This window comes from Poecilia reticulata, linkage group LG4 (assembly GCF_000633615.1).
Source record: "Poecilia reticulata strain Guanapo linkage group LG4, Guppy_female_1.0+MT, whole genome shotgun sequence".
In the NCBI taxonomy this organism is placed as follows: domain Eukaryota; kingdom Metazoa; phylum Chordata; class Actinopteri; order Cyprinodontiformes; family Poeciliidae; genus Poecilia; species Poecilia reticulata.
The window spans coordinates 18,253,782-18,271,168 of NC_024334.1; the positions used below are offsets into that span (position 1 = coordinate 18,253,782).

The 17,387-nt window shown below is 39.7% G+C and overlaps 2 protein-coding genes across 3 annotated transcripts in view; one reads left to right on the forward strand and one right to left on the reverse strand.

Annotated features, from left to right (window-relative positions):
* LOC103463880 (cyclin-dependent kinase-like 5) overlaps positions 1 to 840 on the reverse strand; it is a 46,574-nt gene extending 45,734 nt beyond the window's left edge. The window contains exon 1 of one of the 2 annotated variants that reach the window (XM_008407560.2): positions 716 to 840. The gene's annotated coding sequence lies outside the window, so the exon portion shown is untranslated. The remainder of the gene's footprint in view (positions 1 to 715) is intronic. The other variant, XM_008407561.2, reaches the window with a different exon arrangement.
* Positions 841 to 3,498: 2,658 nt separating this feature from the next.
* Positions 3,499 to 17,387, forward strand: LOC103463879 (Scm polycomb group protein like 2). Its single transcript, XM_017304213.1, is given in 16 exon segments — positions 3,499 to 3,632; positions 5,390 to 5,427; positions 5,430 to 5,472; positions 5,902 to 5,976; positions 6,542 to 6,612; positions 8,104 to 8,338; positions 8,427 to 8,515; positions 8,593 to 8,836; positions 10,880 to 11,142; positions 11,824 to 11,917; positions 12,042 to 12,245; positions 12,331 to 12,492; positions 12,574 to 12,702; positions 14,336 to 14,557; positions 15,626 to 15,783; positions 15,866 to 17,387. Coding segments are annotated over 16 exon segments (2,241 nt in total). The 5' UTR covers positions 3,499 to 3,544; the 3' UTR covers positions 15,992 to 17,387.

Here is a 17,387-nt window from a genome sequence, read left to right on the forward strand (position 1 = left end):
ATATATATATATATATATACACTCAACAGATTAAAAGGTGGGGATAGTTTTGCAAAGGCACTGTAAAAAGTGATTATTGACGTATTTATTGATAAAATTTTTGGCACTATTAGGACTCCATAAGCCATCACAGTTATTACCGACGCTGAAACGGATCTGTGCTCATTAAAATTAGACAAACTGATGAGTATTTCTCTCTGTATAACAACGTCACAAAATATTTTTTGAAGGCTCCACGAAAGTAGAACACAAATGCAACATAATAATGAAGATATAAGAAAAACAGATACTAGTATTTCACATGGACTCGTCCTGACGCCTTTCTATCATTCTCAACGCACTAAACATCAGGGCAAATTGTGTGTGTGGGAGCCTGTGTGGTGTATGTGTGTTAGCAGCAGCGACTGCCCACAGGATAAATGTAACAGCCTCATTTTTAATGCAGAGCAATAAAATCCAACAAGTCAAACAGACAGTGGCTATCAGGATAACTTAATATGAAGTGCCTCATTAGCAGCTTTCTAACCTGGTCTCGCTCTAATTGGGCTCTCACAGAACCACTTGTGTCTATTCTGGTTCCCTCAAACATACCTTACAACAAATTAGCCCAAAACAAACCGCAAGCTTTTCCCATTTTTGTTTTGGTATTTAAAATATTCTCGCTCCACAAAGAGCTGACAAGTCTCGTCTCGATAAGATAACAGAAACTACTCACTCAGTCAGTGTTTTGGGGGGCAAAAAATGATGGAACCAGGCCCATACTTATATCCACCCACCAACGACGATGTTTTCATTGCAGCAAGCGGCTACAGTAACTGGATCGTGCGGTTGACAAGCTGCAAGCGCATCGCCCAGGCAACAGCTTTGACGGGCGCCGCCGTCGACCAATGAGAGACGTCCGAGCGCTTGTTTATGTGTACGCCCCCTCCGTGAGGGCCAATCAGAGAGAGTTCTACGGCTTCACGGGGAGAGAGGGGGAAAGAACAGTGTTGCGGTCTGTGAGGGTGTTTCGTGTGAAGTGGGAAATGATTATTCCAAATTCTCTATTACATAATTCACAAAATCACACCCTGCGTCCACTATGATAACATAATTCACCCAGGGGTCATTACCGAGGGCTTGTAGCTGCAGGAAAAGTATATCATTAAAAAATATGTGGGGGGCCATAAATTCCTTCAGTGTGAAATAAAACATGACAAAAGACAGGGGCAGGTGTTTGCGCTGGCTTATTAACTATTTACTTTGTAGTGTGAATGCCCCGGCATTCACACTACACTCAATCTATGCTGAGCTCATAGTTGTGAATAGGTAGAACTTCCCAGTTATTGTTAGAGTTGGGAAAATTACAAGCTAAATCTCTGCAGCATCTGTGTTTATCTTTATGTCTCATGCCAACTTTAGCACTCTGGAAAACTTTCTCTGCGTTTCTCCTGGCGTATGCTGCCACCTTCAGGATTTGACCTGTAACTGAGAGATAAAATCAGCAATTTCCTGTTATTTGTCCGTTTGGGAAAATAATATCCTACGTACAAACGATTAACGCTGGCAGGTATAAAAGTAAAAAMAAAMAAMWAAAMAAAAAAAAAAAAAAAAAAAAAAAAACAGCTCTGCTTACACTCAGTAGGCAGAACTATTGAAGGAGCTACAACTAACTGGACCAGTGATTTGTWTAKTTMYGYAKKTKYTGKGATTGTCAACTGAGGTGCTGCCACTGCTAACTTTATGGGCTTAGATTTTGGACCATGTTTGGTTTTGCTGGAAGTGCTTTTCCTTCCTTGTTTCAAAGGTTTCATTTCTTTCCACCGTTGCCACATGCAAGGACAGTATGGAGAATTGCTGCAAAGTCATGAAAAAACATTTAACTATTATGTGTGCATTTTTGTTACATACTGCAATAATAATAATAATCAGTCTAACATTTTATATACAAAACAATCAATGTTGGAAATTTAGGAAAATTTGCAGTGACGTCTTATTGACTGCATCTAACAGTAGACATTAAACTGAAAAATAAATGCAAACTTTTAAAAATCAAACTTGATACTTGAAAATGTCAATTTTAGGAGTGTTTTTGTCAACATTCTGTAAATTTCACATTCTAAAGCTTTGCTGATGATGTCGAAAAAGCATTTTAATGCAATGAAATGGAAAAATTATGAAATAATTCAGCCATCGTGTCCTGCAGGGAATGCAACAAGATGAAAATGCAAAAAGTCCAGTGAAACAATCATGACTTCATCCAAGTATAAAAAAACCAATAAGTAGAAGTGGAGCATATCTCTCTCTTTTTTTTTTTTTTTTTGCAATAGCAATAGAGAAACAAAACCTTGTTTGATTGGTAAGCTGCAGGTGTAAAATATTAACATTTTTGACATGGATTTTTTTGCTGGTCATTATATAGGTAACCTCAAATACAATTAAATTAAATTAAATTTAAATTCAATACTTCAATTATTATAAAAAATAAATAAAATAGTAAGTGATTAGCCAGAAGAGTAGTTAAAAAGAAAATCAGGCAGACAGGTATTTTAAATGCAGAAAACTGAAAACAATATAGAAAACACAAAAGAGTTGTAGAAAAATATATTGAGTAAACATATTTTTGTGTTGTAAAACTGTGATTTAACTGAACGTGGTGCACATATAAGAGAAAAGATATTGTTTCAACTTGTATTGTTGTCAGTTTGTGCTTCATGTCCATTTCCACAAACAATAAAAGATTTCTGAGAAAGGATTCGCAGATTTGAACTGATAATTTTCGACTTATCAATTTGATTAATAGGGCAGATGATGTAAACTCTTACGGAAAAAAGGTGGGTGGGGAAACCACGGCAGTTTGAAAAGAAACCGGACTTGGATTATGAATCATTTGCAGACTGGTTCATGTGATGACGCACCGTTAGCTCTTATAATAATGAAAGTTTGCACTGTGACCTGTGGAAACTTTTCCAAACATTCACTGTTGAAATGTAACGACTGTGCTCTTACGCAGAGTGTGATTGTTTAGCACACGTTTTTCCATATGCTTAATGTTTCCCAAAGACAGAAAATATCTGTTTTATATTATTACAATTTATTGTGTGGGTGTTTATATATAAATATATATATATTTAGATAACTGTTACGCTTTTACGGGTTATGTAATTTCCATCACGTCACGTGACGTATTTCCTCAGCAGCGCAATTATTAGGATTTTTTTCATTCACGAAGATGTTGTTAAAGTTGCCAAAATGTAATTTACATCCATGTTTCCATTTTTTTCTGTTTTGAACCACAGCAGGAGAATCCATGACAAAGATCCTGTATGAAAAAAACATCGAAGAAAGATGGATAACTCCAATTTATTTATCGCATCCCAAAAGTTTGCCCGGCGCAGTCTAGACGCTGATTGGACAAGTTGAGTAAACCTCTCTCTGGTTGGACAGGCTCGTGAACCACACATGTGTTTATTGGAGTAGAGAAGCCCCTTGTTGAGCACAGCGTCGTCCAGTTTCTCGTCTCGTGACTCTTCCTCGCTACAATACTATCTTCGGCATAAATTACATGCGTGTAAGCATACACTACATTTGCGAAAAATGGCAGCTGACGAATAGAAAAAAGTGGATCTTCAGTCGAAAAAAAGACGGCACTTGTAAGTTCGTTCGTTAAAGTAAATGATATACATTTTAAGAAATTTTAAACTTAGAGCTAGTCGAGTCCAAAAACACGTAATTCTGCTTCATGATGTGGAAGAAACTGCTGTAAGAAGGTTAAGGCTAAGGTTAGCCTGCCCAGTTATTAGCCAGCAGCCGTGGCTAGCCAACCGAGCGCTTCCAGTTGTCAACATTGGGCCCAGACTATTACCTGCAAGTGGTTCATGTTGGCGTCGTCTACGTATTTTAGAAGCACAAATGTAATGCAGAAATAAATGTTAGCGCAATAATTAATTGAAAGTAAACCCGTCTCGATATTTATCCCCGTAGTCTGGTACCAAGTAAACACTAGCAGGCTGCTGATGGGTGACACACACCGACGGTGGACAAGGAACAACAAGTTTGAGAGTTAAATATTGTGAAATGCCAAACCCGAAAGAGTGCTTTTCTACGTGGTGAAATGTTTCGGTTATGTTGTAACTTTAGCTACTAATATTAGTAATAACAGTGTACCTAGATATCAGTAACATGAATTTGACTTCAAAAAAATATCAATACAAAGTCTTTTTACCTTCAACGTGAAATATTTAGCATTTTTTTAACTCAAAAGTTAAAAAAACATAGAAGCTTAACTTTAGTTGTTGTGAGATTTTTATTACTATTATTATTCTCAGCAGACATTGTTGTGACATTTTTGGTCTCAGAGGAGAGTTACGTTCACTGAAACATGGAGAAGTTGAGGGAATGTACACAGAGTCGAGGGCTGTCCCAGCACACCCCACGGGCCGTCCCAGCACACCCCACGGGCCTGGCCTCTGGAGCTCGTGAAAAAGCCCCGGTCCGCTGCACGCTTCCTGTCTCAGTGGGAGTGGGTTACTGGAAAACCACACTACTGTAGCCGCTAAACGGCACATTTATACTTTCTTTTTTAGGTTTACAGTGGAAATAAAAAAAATCTTCATCCCCCCTGTTGAAATTTCAAGTTTTTGTGATGTAAAAAAATAACATCAAGTTAAGCATTTTCAGTTATGTGTAACTTAATTAATTGAACTGCAGTCTGAGTTGTATAAACTAATACATTGTTGAAGCACTTTATTTTATTTTATTACAGTTTCCAGTCATTTCAAATCAGAGAAATTCTCTCTGATTCAGTTCTGGGCTCTATTTCAAAACATTATTATAAGTTCATACTAAGCTCTTTTTTTCCAGCAGAAATTGACAGGCATTAGCAATGGTTCAAACCCAAAGCAACATGCTGCCACCACCATGCTTCAAAATGTGGGCGTGGTGTTTCTGTTTTAATCTGCTGTTTGTGGCCATAACATCCAGGAATAGCGTCACATTTTCCCACAAGCTTTAGGAGACTTCAAATGAGATTTTGTATTATTATTTGCAAATTTAACAAAGACTCCAGAGATATGAGGAAAAACAGGTTATTGTAATGTGAAACAGCCAATGTTTGCCAGATGTTCTTGCAGCTCACTTAGTCTCACTGGAGGCTTCTTTGGACTTTTAATGACAGATTTTTTTCCTCCTGTCTTTTCATCCATTTTGGAAAGATGTCCAGTTCTTGCTGATGCCACTTTTGCACCATATTTTGTCCACTTGATGATGAACATCAACGCAGTGTACCTCTCATTATTGCATTTACGCAAAACGATTGCGACATTGCGCACCTTGAAATTCGGATGATGGATTTGATTTGAAGCATTAAGTATCTCTGATTTTAATCTCTTGTGTTTGTCGATTTTCGCAGACAAACTGGGTGAACATCCCGCACGCCGTTTATCGTCCTAACGGCATCCTCATCCGTCAACATGGGAAAGACTCCACTAAAAGGCAAGAATTTGGCTTTTTTTCCTACTTTGTTTGATGTAAACAGTATGCTGGAGGTTTTACAGATCCAGGGTTGAGCTTAAAAATGTTGTTTTGGAAGCGTTAGGTGCTGGGAAACATCTACCTGGCTGCTTCAGTTGAGTTTAAAGTGTGTGGGAAACAATTTCACTAACTGCTATTAAGACGTCATGTAGTTTTGTGTCACTAAAATCACTTCAGAACTAAATATTGTCTGTATGTGCTTTGTATTCATATCAGTATTTTCACATATTAGAATGTACGTTGTTTTTTTTTTCCAACAAAATCTTCAAATTTAGGATTATATAATATTACCTGATTGATTTAATCCATTGAAATTGATATGTTACACATTTTATTCTAACTTGTCATCCAGATAAAGGCATCATTTCTTTTTGCACTTTCTCTGTTCAGACCAGAAAGATGGCAAAAAAGAGAAACTGGGAAAGCCGCTCCCAATGCCAGGTACGACCCCTGCAGCAACTAAAGGTAAACGTTACTGTTTTGACATTTCATTATTAGATTTGATGTCTCTCTCGTGTCTTATTTCCAACTTGATTTTGCTTCATTTGAATGTGTTTATTTAGTCAAGTTCTTTTAAGTATGACATGGTAAACATTCGTCTCCTTGCATTAGTTTAATAATAGATGTGGGTTTTTTTCGGCACAGGTTATGGTGCGTCGGTTTTTGTATAATCATGAACCCGAAACATGAGCAGAAAAAACACCCCTCTCGTGAATCTGACTGAGATATAGATATAGCATACGGCATAAAATTGCTGAAGTATTTTTGATTTTTTTTTTTCTTTTAATATATATTTATTGTTAACCAGCAGGTGCCTTTTTTCATAATTAAAATAAGTACAAGGAAATACAAGTGTGTCATTTATTCAAAAGGATTTACTGTGGGGAAGCATGTTAGCTTCTAAATTTTAAGAATTCAATCCGAACCAATCCATTAAAGCCATGAAGTGGAATCTTTCATGGACTACAAATGTTTCATTCAGGTTTTTTCAGCTGTTATTACCGTCAGCACTTTGACTTTTTTCATCTAGATGTGTTCAGCTGGGAAAAATACCTGAAGGAAACCTCGTCCACACCGGCGCCAGCAGGCTGCTTTCGTCAGGTAAGCTTTACTGAAGCTGAAGTTTGATCTTTGGAAAAAAACGTCTGTAAACAAGACAGTTTAAAAAGCTGCAGATATGACTGGCTCTTCACTAAATTCACACCTCCATTTCTTACCTGTAAAGAAAACATTTCAGCCTCGTGTAGTTAACTATTGCATTTGGTTTTTATTCCTCTTTGTAGTAATTTTGATAAATTGTGAGAGATAGTAAATATAACAGACCAAACCAGCTATGTGACCTGCTGCTAGTAGATATTATTTATTTATGTCGTGTAAACACATTTTCCTACAAGACGATTATAGAAAATAGCCTTGAACAGTAAGTTGTCAAAGTGCGGGGAAAATGACACCAGAGCAGGTCGGTTTCAACAGGTTTTCTTTAAAACGTCTCACTTGAAGACAGAAACGGCTGAAATACGGAGGGACCCATATGAATCCAGACTGAAATTAGACGTTTGCGTCTTGGAAGGCTTTCGATTTGGATATTTGTTATTATTTCATGTCTCTATAAATATTGAGCTTAGTCTAGAAAAATTGCTTTGATAACTTAAAGCCTTACATCTAATAGCAGAGTCAAGTTTATTGTGTAACATTTTTGTGGAACAAGATAGTTCAAAGTGCTTTACATCATAAAAAATATCACATAGAAACTAATTATGAAACAAGAAATAAACATCACATTTTGTCAAAAGCCAACTCCAAGATCATCAAGCAAATATACTCCAAACTTACTGATAAATCACAACTCTAGGTGATTTAAATGAACTAAATTTTTTGGCAATTTTGCAGTTTTCTGGAAATTTGTTCCAGATTTGTGGAGCGTAAAAACTGAGTGCTGTTTCTCCATGTTTGGTTCTGGTTCTGGGGATGCAGAGCGGAACCAGAACCAGAAGACCTGAGTGGTCTGGAAGATTTATGCAATAACAGCAGATCCTTAACCCTCCAGCAAAGTGTTAGCTTAATGCTCAGGAGGAGTGCAGCAGACGTCACGGTCGGACAACGGGGAAGCAAGATGTTGTCCCGTCAGAACGTCAGTTCCCAAAACCACACAAAAAAAAAACCCTTATAAAAGCGCACGCTGGATCAGACCCTGTGTAAAAAGCTTGTGAGGTCAAATTGACTGCTGGAGGGTTAATGTATTGTGGTGCTTTGTCATTCAGTGTTTTATAAACTAACAGAAGTATTTTAAAATCTATTCTCTGATGTATAAGGTTTAGTCCCTAAACGTCCTGAATATGTCCAGGTTTTACTTCACGAGGTGTAATTTGTTCTTTGTTTTTACATTTACTAAAAAAAATATTTAATCAGGCCTGGCTTGAAAAACACAAAAATAAGTTATCAAAGTTATATTACACTTCTTAAGATACTAACATATTAGATTGATGAATGATTTATCTAGGTCTTATTTGGGTGACTTTATACTGTTAACCTAAACTGTGCTTCTTTTGCCTGAGGTATAAGTGTCGTAAACCTATCACACTGCGTCTGCAGGCTAGCGTCCCTCCTTCCAACGACTTCAAAGTGGGCATGAAGCTCGAGGCTCACGACCCTCGCAATTCCACCTCGGTTTGTATCGCCACGGTGATGGGCTTAACCGGGGTTCGTCTCCGTCTCCGCCTGGACGGCAGCGACAACAGCAACGACTTCTGGAGGCTGGTGGACTCGTCCGACATCCAGCCTATCGGCACCTGCGAAAAGAACGGAGACATGCTGCAGCCGCCGCTGGGTAAGCCCGACACTGCGACGCATCGCTGAACCTCAGACAAAAGCGTCCTGCAGCTGCTCGTGTCCTAGATTCTTCTTCTCTCCTGCAGGATTTCGTATGAATGCCTCCTCCTGGCCCATGTTCCTGTTGAGAACCCTGAACGGAGCAGAGATGGCACCAGTGACAGCCTTCAAAAAGGTTTGTACCGACTCCTTAAAAACTCTGAAATCACAGCGGCGCTCCGACGTTTTAAACATATTAATTTTGTTCCTTAGGAACCTCTGAGATCTCCTCAAAACGGCTTCAAGCCAGGCATGAAGCTGGAGGCGGTGGACAAGAAGAACCCGTACCTCATCTGCCCCGCCACCATCGGAGAAGTGAGAGGCGACGAGGTGTTTATCATGTTCGACGGCTGGAGGGGGGCCTTTGATTACTGGTGCAAGTACGACTCCAGGGACATCTTCCCCGTGGGCTGGTGCTCCCTCACCAAGCACAGTCTCCAGCCACCAGGCAACAGTGGTAAGTGTTGGACTCTAGGTGGCAGCAGATATTTGCGTCAGATGTTAGGGTTGTGGGAGGAAGTTGTTGTTTGTAAACAGTGTTTGATTCAATCTTCCCCGTCGAGTTGCAGCGCAGCAACTTAAACCTTCCTTTACAGTCCTTTAAATGTCTGGGAAAGTGTGGGGAAATTATTCATTTCCCTATTTTATTCTGTGCTTTTATTTTATGTGCTTTTGTAGCTTTCTGTGACACATCAGACTCTGAGTTCTAACTGTTTTCATGTCAGTATTTTTGTTTTTGACTCTTTCAAAAATAAAAAATAAGGCAGCTTCACAAATTTTTGGGGACTTTTTGAGCATCAAATCAAGTTGAACTGGTCCTGTCCTTAGTGCTACAAAAAACTGAAATATTTTTGAAAACGCCAGTAGAAACATTATAAAAAGCTGCTCAACAATTTAGAAGTAGGATATGTTGACTGTCGTGTCAATAAAGATTTTTGCATTGATTGTTGATCCTTTCTGATCAACCATTAAGTTATGTTCTGACAACTCGATGCTAATCGTAACTATTATTACGATTAGCAATCGTAATAATAGGATTGCTAATGTACGATTAGCAATCGTAATAATACGATTGCTAATCGTATTATTAGCAATCGTCTAATAATACATTATTAGACGAATGTAACAAATGTAATATTTTATCACATTCCAAATAAAATGTAAAAAAACATGGTTTGTGGAAAAACCTTTGTTGAAGTTTACTTGTGGGGTTCCAGAAGGTTCTTCATTTGGGTCAGAGTTGTTTACTGTGCAGAAAAAAGGTCACAAATTGTACTTCAAAGAATTTACCTTTATTTTATTAATATTTGCTAAGCAAATGCATGGTTGAAGATTTCTGAAAATTACCAACAATTTCAGCATTGACCTACCGAAAAAGTATAAGCCTGGAATAAATTATCTGTAGAAACTGAGAATGCTGTTTATATTGAACATTTTAACAATCCCACCTATGTAATGTCAAAATGTATTGATTTATGTTGGTAGATGGTTGAAAAAAACAGCAGAGCTTCATTTTTTTAATGCGTTTTGTCTGCATAGAGAACAGGCAAACAAGATTGTTGCTTTTAGCATGTCAGATTTGCTCTACAAAAGCGGTGATATATTTTCATACACCATCTGTTTGCTCTGGATGAGTATTTTTTTTTTTTTTCTCTCTGCCTGAAGTTCCAAATAAGTCTGTGTGAGTTTGAAGGTTCAGATTTCCTTTTGGATGTCTTGGAAAGTTTGGATGAAATGCAGGAAGGCATATGGTAAGCACTGAGCCGAGAGAATTGATGTGCAGAAACGACGCAGCGCTTTCTGACGGTGTGTTAGTGTGGCTGTCTGGGTGGGACGGAGCAGGAGGACAATTTATGTGCTTCACATTTCACCCGTTTACATTAAGGCAGGTCTGTCCTGTGTCTGTTACGCCGCGTCTCAGACTGAGTGGGTAGAGAGAGCAGAAGACTCTCCAACAAAATACATCGAGATTTACGATCCTCACTGAAGGGTTTTATGTTTCTGTTACAACGTTCTGCTCAGGAATAAGCCACAGGTTTGGAGTGGACAACAACAGAAATGTTCTTTTGACTCACTCCCAGAACTGTATGGTGGGAAAAAATTGCTAAATTAATTTTTAGTCGTCTATCTTTGTTTCCAGATAATTTCTTAAAATAACTAGCTTTACGTTTTCAGAGTTTCACAACAGCACAGTTCCAAACTATGCCTGAAACGGGTTCAAAATCTGACAAACTAAATATGAACTTAGATGAATTTGTAGGTTTATCAAATGAAAATGTAGACCTATTATTAAAAAGAGATATTCTGCTAAAACTGAAAAAAGTACATTTGTTTTTTTTCTCTACGATATTTAGTAAATCTGTCTTCACTTTTGTTTTATAGTTGATAATTGATAGACTTTTTTTGTGTGTGTTTTGATCAAAACCGAGAGATAAATTGAAATGTGACAGAAGTTTTGTCCTCTCTCCTCATGTTCGTCTTCTCTCCGCTGTGCTTTCAGTTACTCTTCCGAAGAACCTGCAGATCCTGCCGTCGTCGCCCTCCAAACCCAGCAGGCGCTCCATGCAGTTGCCCTACAGATACCCCACTCTACCCGCACTGCCCGTGAGGAAGGGGGTGAGAGGCCGTCGGCCCAAGAGCGAGACGCTCGCTCTGCTCAAAGCCGTGGCGGAGGCCGCGGCTTCCCACAATGGAGCGGTTCCCAACGACACGCCGCTGATGCCCCGGGTTCACAAGAAAAGAGGACCCAAATCAGGAAGTAAGGTGAGCAAACCCGGAATCATATCAATTAAAGCCTTAAAATGTTTTAAGTTCTTTATTTGGTGTCTTAATTTAAGTTGACCATAAATACATTAATTACAGGTTTTAAATTTGATCATGAAAGTATTTATTTTTATAAATGTAGTTTCCGCCCCCGTCAGGCAAAAGACAGCATCAAAAGTTTAAAGGTTTTCATCTTTCTTGTGTCGTACAAGCGCAAAATTTCACAGACAAAAATGTCAGCGCCCGTTTTACTGCCGCTGATAAACGAAGAGGGAGCGACGTCACCATCCGTGTGTCGACTCTTTCAGGCTTAAATTTATTGATTGACGATGTTTGTTTCCGACTCTCGCTCATTTCTGTTGCCAATCCACATGAAGATAGATGCATTCTGTGCAAAAATTCAACTTTTAAGCTAGGTCACAACGTGTGTTACAGCTCTGGAGAGTCACATGCAGTGTGAGAAGAACAAGAGACTGCAGAATTTAAAAAAATGTTACTATCCTTTATTGTAATATATCAGGATCCCCCAATCACCTCCTATATTTATACATATTTCGGTCTTAAATGTCATTCATAGTGGCATTAAAAGTCTTAAATGTGTCTTTCTGAGATTTCTAGATACCCTGTTCTGCAGTTCCAACAATTTATTTGAATTCTAAAGCATTTCTACTGTTTCTGTAGCGAAAGTCCAAGCTTCTGCAGAGCCCGACGCAGCTGCCAGGCATCCAGGTTCCACAAGAAAACCCTCCCTGCCTCAACTCGGTGGTTTCAACAGGTACGGCTCCACCGTCGTTTGCCTCCCTGCGGCGCCGCTGGACGTTTGGCTTCGACTTAGAGACTCCGCTCAGCTGGGCCCGATCCGTTCAATGCGCCTCTTTGTGTTCCTGTCCCGCCCTCAGTGTGCGTGTACGTGAATAAGCACGGGAACTGCGGCCCCCACTTGGACAGGAAGCAGATGCAGCGCCTTCCGGACCACTTTGGGCCGGGGCCAGTGAACGCCGTGCTCCAACAAGTGGTCCAGTCATGTATAGACTGCGCCTACCAGCCAAAAGTCCTTCTCAGCGCTCTGCAGAGTGACTCAGGGGGAGGCGAAGCTGTCAAAGGTAAAAAATACAGATAAGGTTTTGCATCATGGGGAGGGAAAAAAGGAGCATATTTAATGACTTTAGCTTGAAAATGTCTTCAAAGTGAGAACAGACGGCGGTGTCCGTGTGATCAAACTGCCGTCTGCCTCCAGTGCTTCCTTCGTGTTACGCTTCCTAGAGAGCATGTGCCGTCACCTTCAGTGTGACAACCTGTTCAGCAGCCAGCCGTTCAGCCACTACGCCTCCTACGACAGGAACAAGTCTGGTAAATTAATCGGCCGAGCTGCACGCAGCGGTCTTGTACTGTTCATAAAATGAGTTTTTTCCTAAATCTCTTGGCTTCCAGTGAAAGAAGAGGCGCTTGATGTTCCCTCTCTGGCCCGGGATGGTAAACGCAGCCTCTCAGGGGTCTCTCCTCCATACGCCGCCCCTCTCTCCCCCAAACATCTACGAGCCGAGGCTCACCCATCTGAAGGTACCGCTCATATTTCTAATTTTTTTTTTATTTCACTCTATAAAAAGCCTAGAGGAAATCCAGGAAATGCTGCAAACTGCTACAATTTAGCATTTTCCGTTTGCTGTATTTCTGCGCTGAATTCAGAAAGCAGATTGCTGTAAGCCCAGCTGATGTAGCCAATTCTCACCATTGAAACTCTGAAAGATATTTCAGTTTTTTTATTTTCATTAACAAAGAATGGGTAAATAAAAATCTTTATGGGAAAAAATTGCCTGGCATTTCCAGCTTATTAATTTAAAAGCCTGTCAGCCTTTCACCATGTTCAGGGTGGAAGATCAAAATGATTAAACTGAGCAACTTTTCTTGAATATGTTCAGCCCTCCTGTTAGTAGAAAAACTAGAGATGGGCAGATTGATCCAAAATATCGTTGTATCGCATCGATACTAGCCTGGTAAGATTTCTACTTTTCTTTCACGACTTCTCTTGAAGTTTTTATTTTATTTTGGTATTACAGTTTTCCAACTCTACCATAAAATGACTTTGCTTGAATTTTCTCTCAAACGATAGTTTTTTGCACTTTATTTTGAAAAAAAAAGCACAAAAATTTTATTTGTTTTTCTATTGTTTCTGCTTATCGTGTAAATATGTCACTGAAGTATTTTGTAGACGCCTATAAACTATCTAAATTGTTTCTTAGATTTTAACAAAATAATTCTACAAATAAAATAAAAAAAAAAACACACATTAACGCCTCAATGCCAGAAGTTTGACGATATCATACTTAATAAGTATCGGTATCGGCAATGTCAATAAAACCAAGCTGATTCTGAAAATGGCCAACTTTTGAGTTTTACTTAGGACTTCTACACTGAAGGCTGTTGTTATCACTGTGACCTGGTAGAGTTTTAGGTTCAGGCGCATTACCTTGTCAAGATATCAAATTATGCTGGACAATAAATTGTCCCACTAATTATTGCGATAACCGATGATATTATCATTTGGAGACTATTTTCAATTAACATTGATAACGGCGTAATCAAGCTTGTCCTCTGAGAGACCAATAAACTTTAATTTTGTACAGAACACACCACACTGACTGAAAGACATTTTCTATGTCCAAAATAAAACATGACAACCAGAACCAAAACATAAAAACCACACACAGCCCAAACAATAAATGAAATCTTTGTAAACAAAAGAGCTCTTCAAAAAATATGAATCGTCAGCGTGGAAATTATCGAGCTCATTTTAGTTTATCATGAGAGAAACTGCTTACTGCGACAGGCTTCCCAGCTGATCACTGATCAGGACAGGTCAATGAAAGATCTGCTGTTTTCTTCTGCAGTAACATTTCACCAGACATTTTTTTTTCTCCTCACACAACCTATGTGACGCAAACAGCTCTGGTATTTACTCTGTCTGTAATTTACCTAAATATAGATTCCCCCATAAATGCGTGTGTCAGAAATGCGTTTAAGCGTCTGCAAAGTGTCAGCGCAGAGAGCTGCTGTTTTTGCTCAGTAGCTCTATTTCGGGAGCAGAAATGCCTTTGCGTGTAGTTTCAGGATTAGAAGCGCACGCGGACTGAAACCAAACACCGTGAAAAGGCCGACGGTTTTGAAAACCTCTTTATGTTTTCCCCCCTTTCAGCAGAGACTCTGCCACACGAAGAGAACGGCCACATCAAGGAGCAGCGATACATGGACTCTGCTTCCAACTCCATGACTCCCCGACCCCAAACGGCGCGGAGCTCCTCCGAGTACCACCCTCAGGCCAGCAGCCTCTACCATCACAGCGGCAGCGCCACGATGCGCCGCCACTCGTCTAACTCGGCAGAGCTCAGCTCGACGCAGCCTCTCAGACGAGTCGAAGGTACGCCACGAGTCCCGTCGCTGCTTTACACGTAAACGTGTCGCGATAAGCAGTAAATCAATAGATCGCATTAATAATTCAAGTGAAGGCGATCGTTTTCAGGTGCGTGCTTGTTTGTCTTTGTCGCGTCTCTCTCTCTTTCTACCAAAGAGACTTGACGACAAAAAGCTTCACTCTGGTGCATCAAGTTGCTCCGCCGCTTCTCGTTTCCTTAGTATCGGGCTCAACACGCAGGAAGCGACAAACGGCACCAGCCATGGGGGGGAATCCAGCACACAGGCGCGACAGTCCACGAGCACTGAGATGTTTAATCAACAAAATACAAAAAGGCCAAAATGGTAGATGGCCAATTTTATGGCGTTTCCATCCACCCAACATTCCGTAATGTTGGGTGGATGATTTTGTTTTTGTTTTTTGTTTGTTTGGATAATGTGCAGCAGCTCCACCAGAGCTCTCACAGAATCACAGTTTATAAAACGTTGTGCATCATTCAAACATATTGAATCCATAACTCTTCTGGAAAATCTCAGATTTCCCCAAAACGCTGCGTATGTATGGTCACTGCCATGATTTTTAATGAACAAGCTTACTTACTTATGCGAGATTTTAATTTCACTTCTTATGTAATGGAAACACAACAATTGCACATTTTTATTTTGTTTTTTCCCCCCACATTAGCAGAGCACAAAAATTTGCACACGTTTGCAATGGAAGCGCAGCTGCAAACAGAATCCATAATTGCTAAAGAACAGACACTTCAGAAACCATCTTATTTGTTTTTGGTTTGCTTATTTATATTGATTATTTAACATTTTCTGCCTGTTCCTGTCTTAAATGTTCTTCAGAAATTAGTTTATTGATCTTTGAGAGTTTGCACTTGCACTATTATGCCATTTTTATGCTAGTAGTTAACAAACGATATTGTCTTTCATCCCAATAATTTCTGGGGTAATTAATCGGCCAGCAAAATTTGCTTAGACATTGTTCCGCAAGAACGCTACATGTATTCTGTGTGTGTGTCTGCGTGTGTGTGGGTGTGTGCGTGTGTGTGTGTTCGTTCTTCGGCAGCAGCTAGCTCCACCACCAGTTCCGAATCGATGGATCGAGAGAATGTGCAGCTGCCCAGTAAAAACCCTTCCTGCTGGTCCATTGAGGAGGTGATGCAGTTCGTCCGGGACGCAGACCCCACGGCGTTGGCGCCTCACGCAGAGCTATTCAGAAAACATGTAAGTTGACAGGGAGAAACTCTGGGAGTCTGCGTGACGGTTTGTCTACGTCAGTAACGAGTCTCTCTGTTTGTTTCCGTAGGAGATCGATGGAAAGGCCTTGATGCTTCTACGGAGCGACATGATCATGAAGTACATGGGTCTGAAACTGGGGCCGGCTCTGAAGCTCTGCCACCACATAGAGCGGCTGAAACAAGGCAAACTGTAAACAGGAGCTGTGATTCTCTATCAGACATGTGAGCAATAAGCCCAGAAAGAGCCAGCGGTTCTGGATCCTGACTCATGGGGCCACGCAGGGGTTACATGTTACACTAGACTCCTTCTGGAGGAGAAGGGGCACTTTTCGATGTTACGACTTCAACGCGACTTCCAGAGCAGAGGGGCGGAGGGAAGGAAAAAAAAGAAGTGCGCCGTGCATCGCTGACGCATTACCTCATCCCCCCTCATCAGCGAATAAAAAGCCGTTCAAGTCTAATAAACAAACGCTGACTTCTAAGAAATCCCAAAGCAAGAATGATCCCTGTAGTGTTTACGTTGCATCACAGAGGCGACGACTTTTTTCCCCTTTTTTTTTTTTTTTTAATGGAGCTGAAATGTTTTGATCCTGATTTTTGGATCCCCAAAGATGGAGAATGTTTTTTATTATTATTATTGTTATTATTATTATTATTATTACTGTTGAATTTCTACCTAATGAGAAAGGATTCGTATACTGAGAAAAACAAAAAGCAAACATGAAACGTTCTTCATACTCCAGAAGAGAATTTCTATGCTTTTGTCTGTACTGTTGCGTTAGTTATTTTCATTCCCTACTTATCTGCCTATAAGTATATCATCTGCCTGAAGGATGCCGCGCTGTGCAGACAGACATTTTCACAGATTCTGTCAGTGTCATTGCCAGGAATAACGTTATCTATTTTTTATTTTTTTTAATGAGCTGGATGGTTTTGGAATCATTAACTATATTTTTGTGTCTTAGCGGGTTCGAAATTGCCTCTCATTGGTAAAGATGCTCCGATCAGAATCCCGTAGCCAATGTCTGATCTTCAGTTTTTGTCAATCTCTCTTTATTAGGTATAATATACCTTATTCTACAGTTCCTGCTTATAAGCTATTTATGTCAGAGGCAACGTCACACCATGTGTGTGAGAGAGCAGTTGCTGTAAAACAGGAAGTTTAACTTTAAAATTGCTTTAGCTTCTTGTATTATCTCGGTTAGCATGACCTGTGACAACGGGCTCTGCATTTCTGAGAGAAGGTATATTCTTGTCTTCCAAAATGCCAACTTTTACAAATCCAAATTATTCCATCGCAAAAAAGTCGGAAGGCTGAAAAGGATAATGTTGCTTTTATATAAGAAGTGGCCAATGTTACTGCAAGAAGGTTTTTTTTATCAGTTAAGAACTGATAAAAACAGAAATGTTATTGGTTGTTGACGAAAGCGTCATCATTCCCCATCACATCCCTAAAATCCGAGTAAATTTATGAAATGAGAAGTCAGTTGTGTTTAACAGTTTTTGTTTTAGAAAAACACAAATATCATTTCAAAATTGCAGATATAGATGCTAATACAATATCTACATAAGGCATACAATACCTTAATA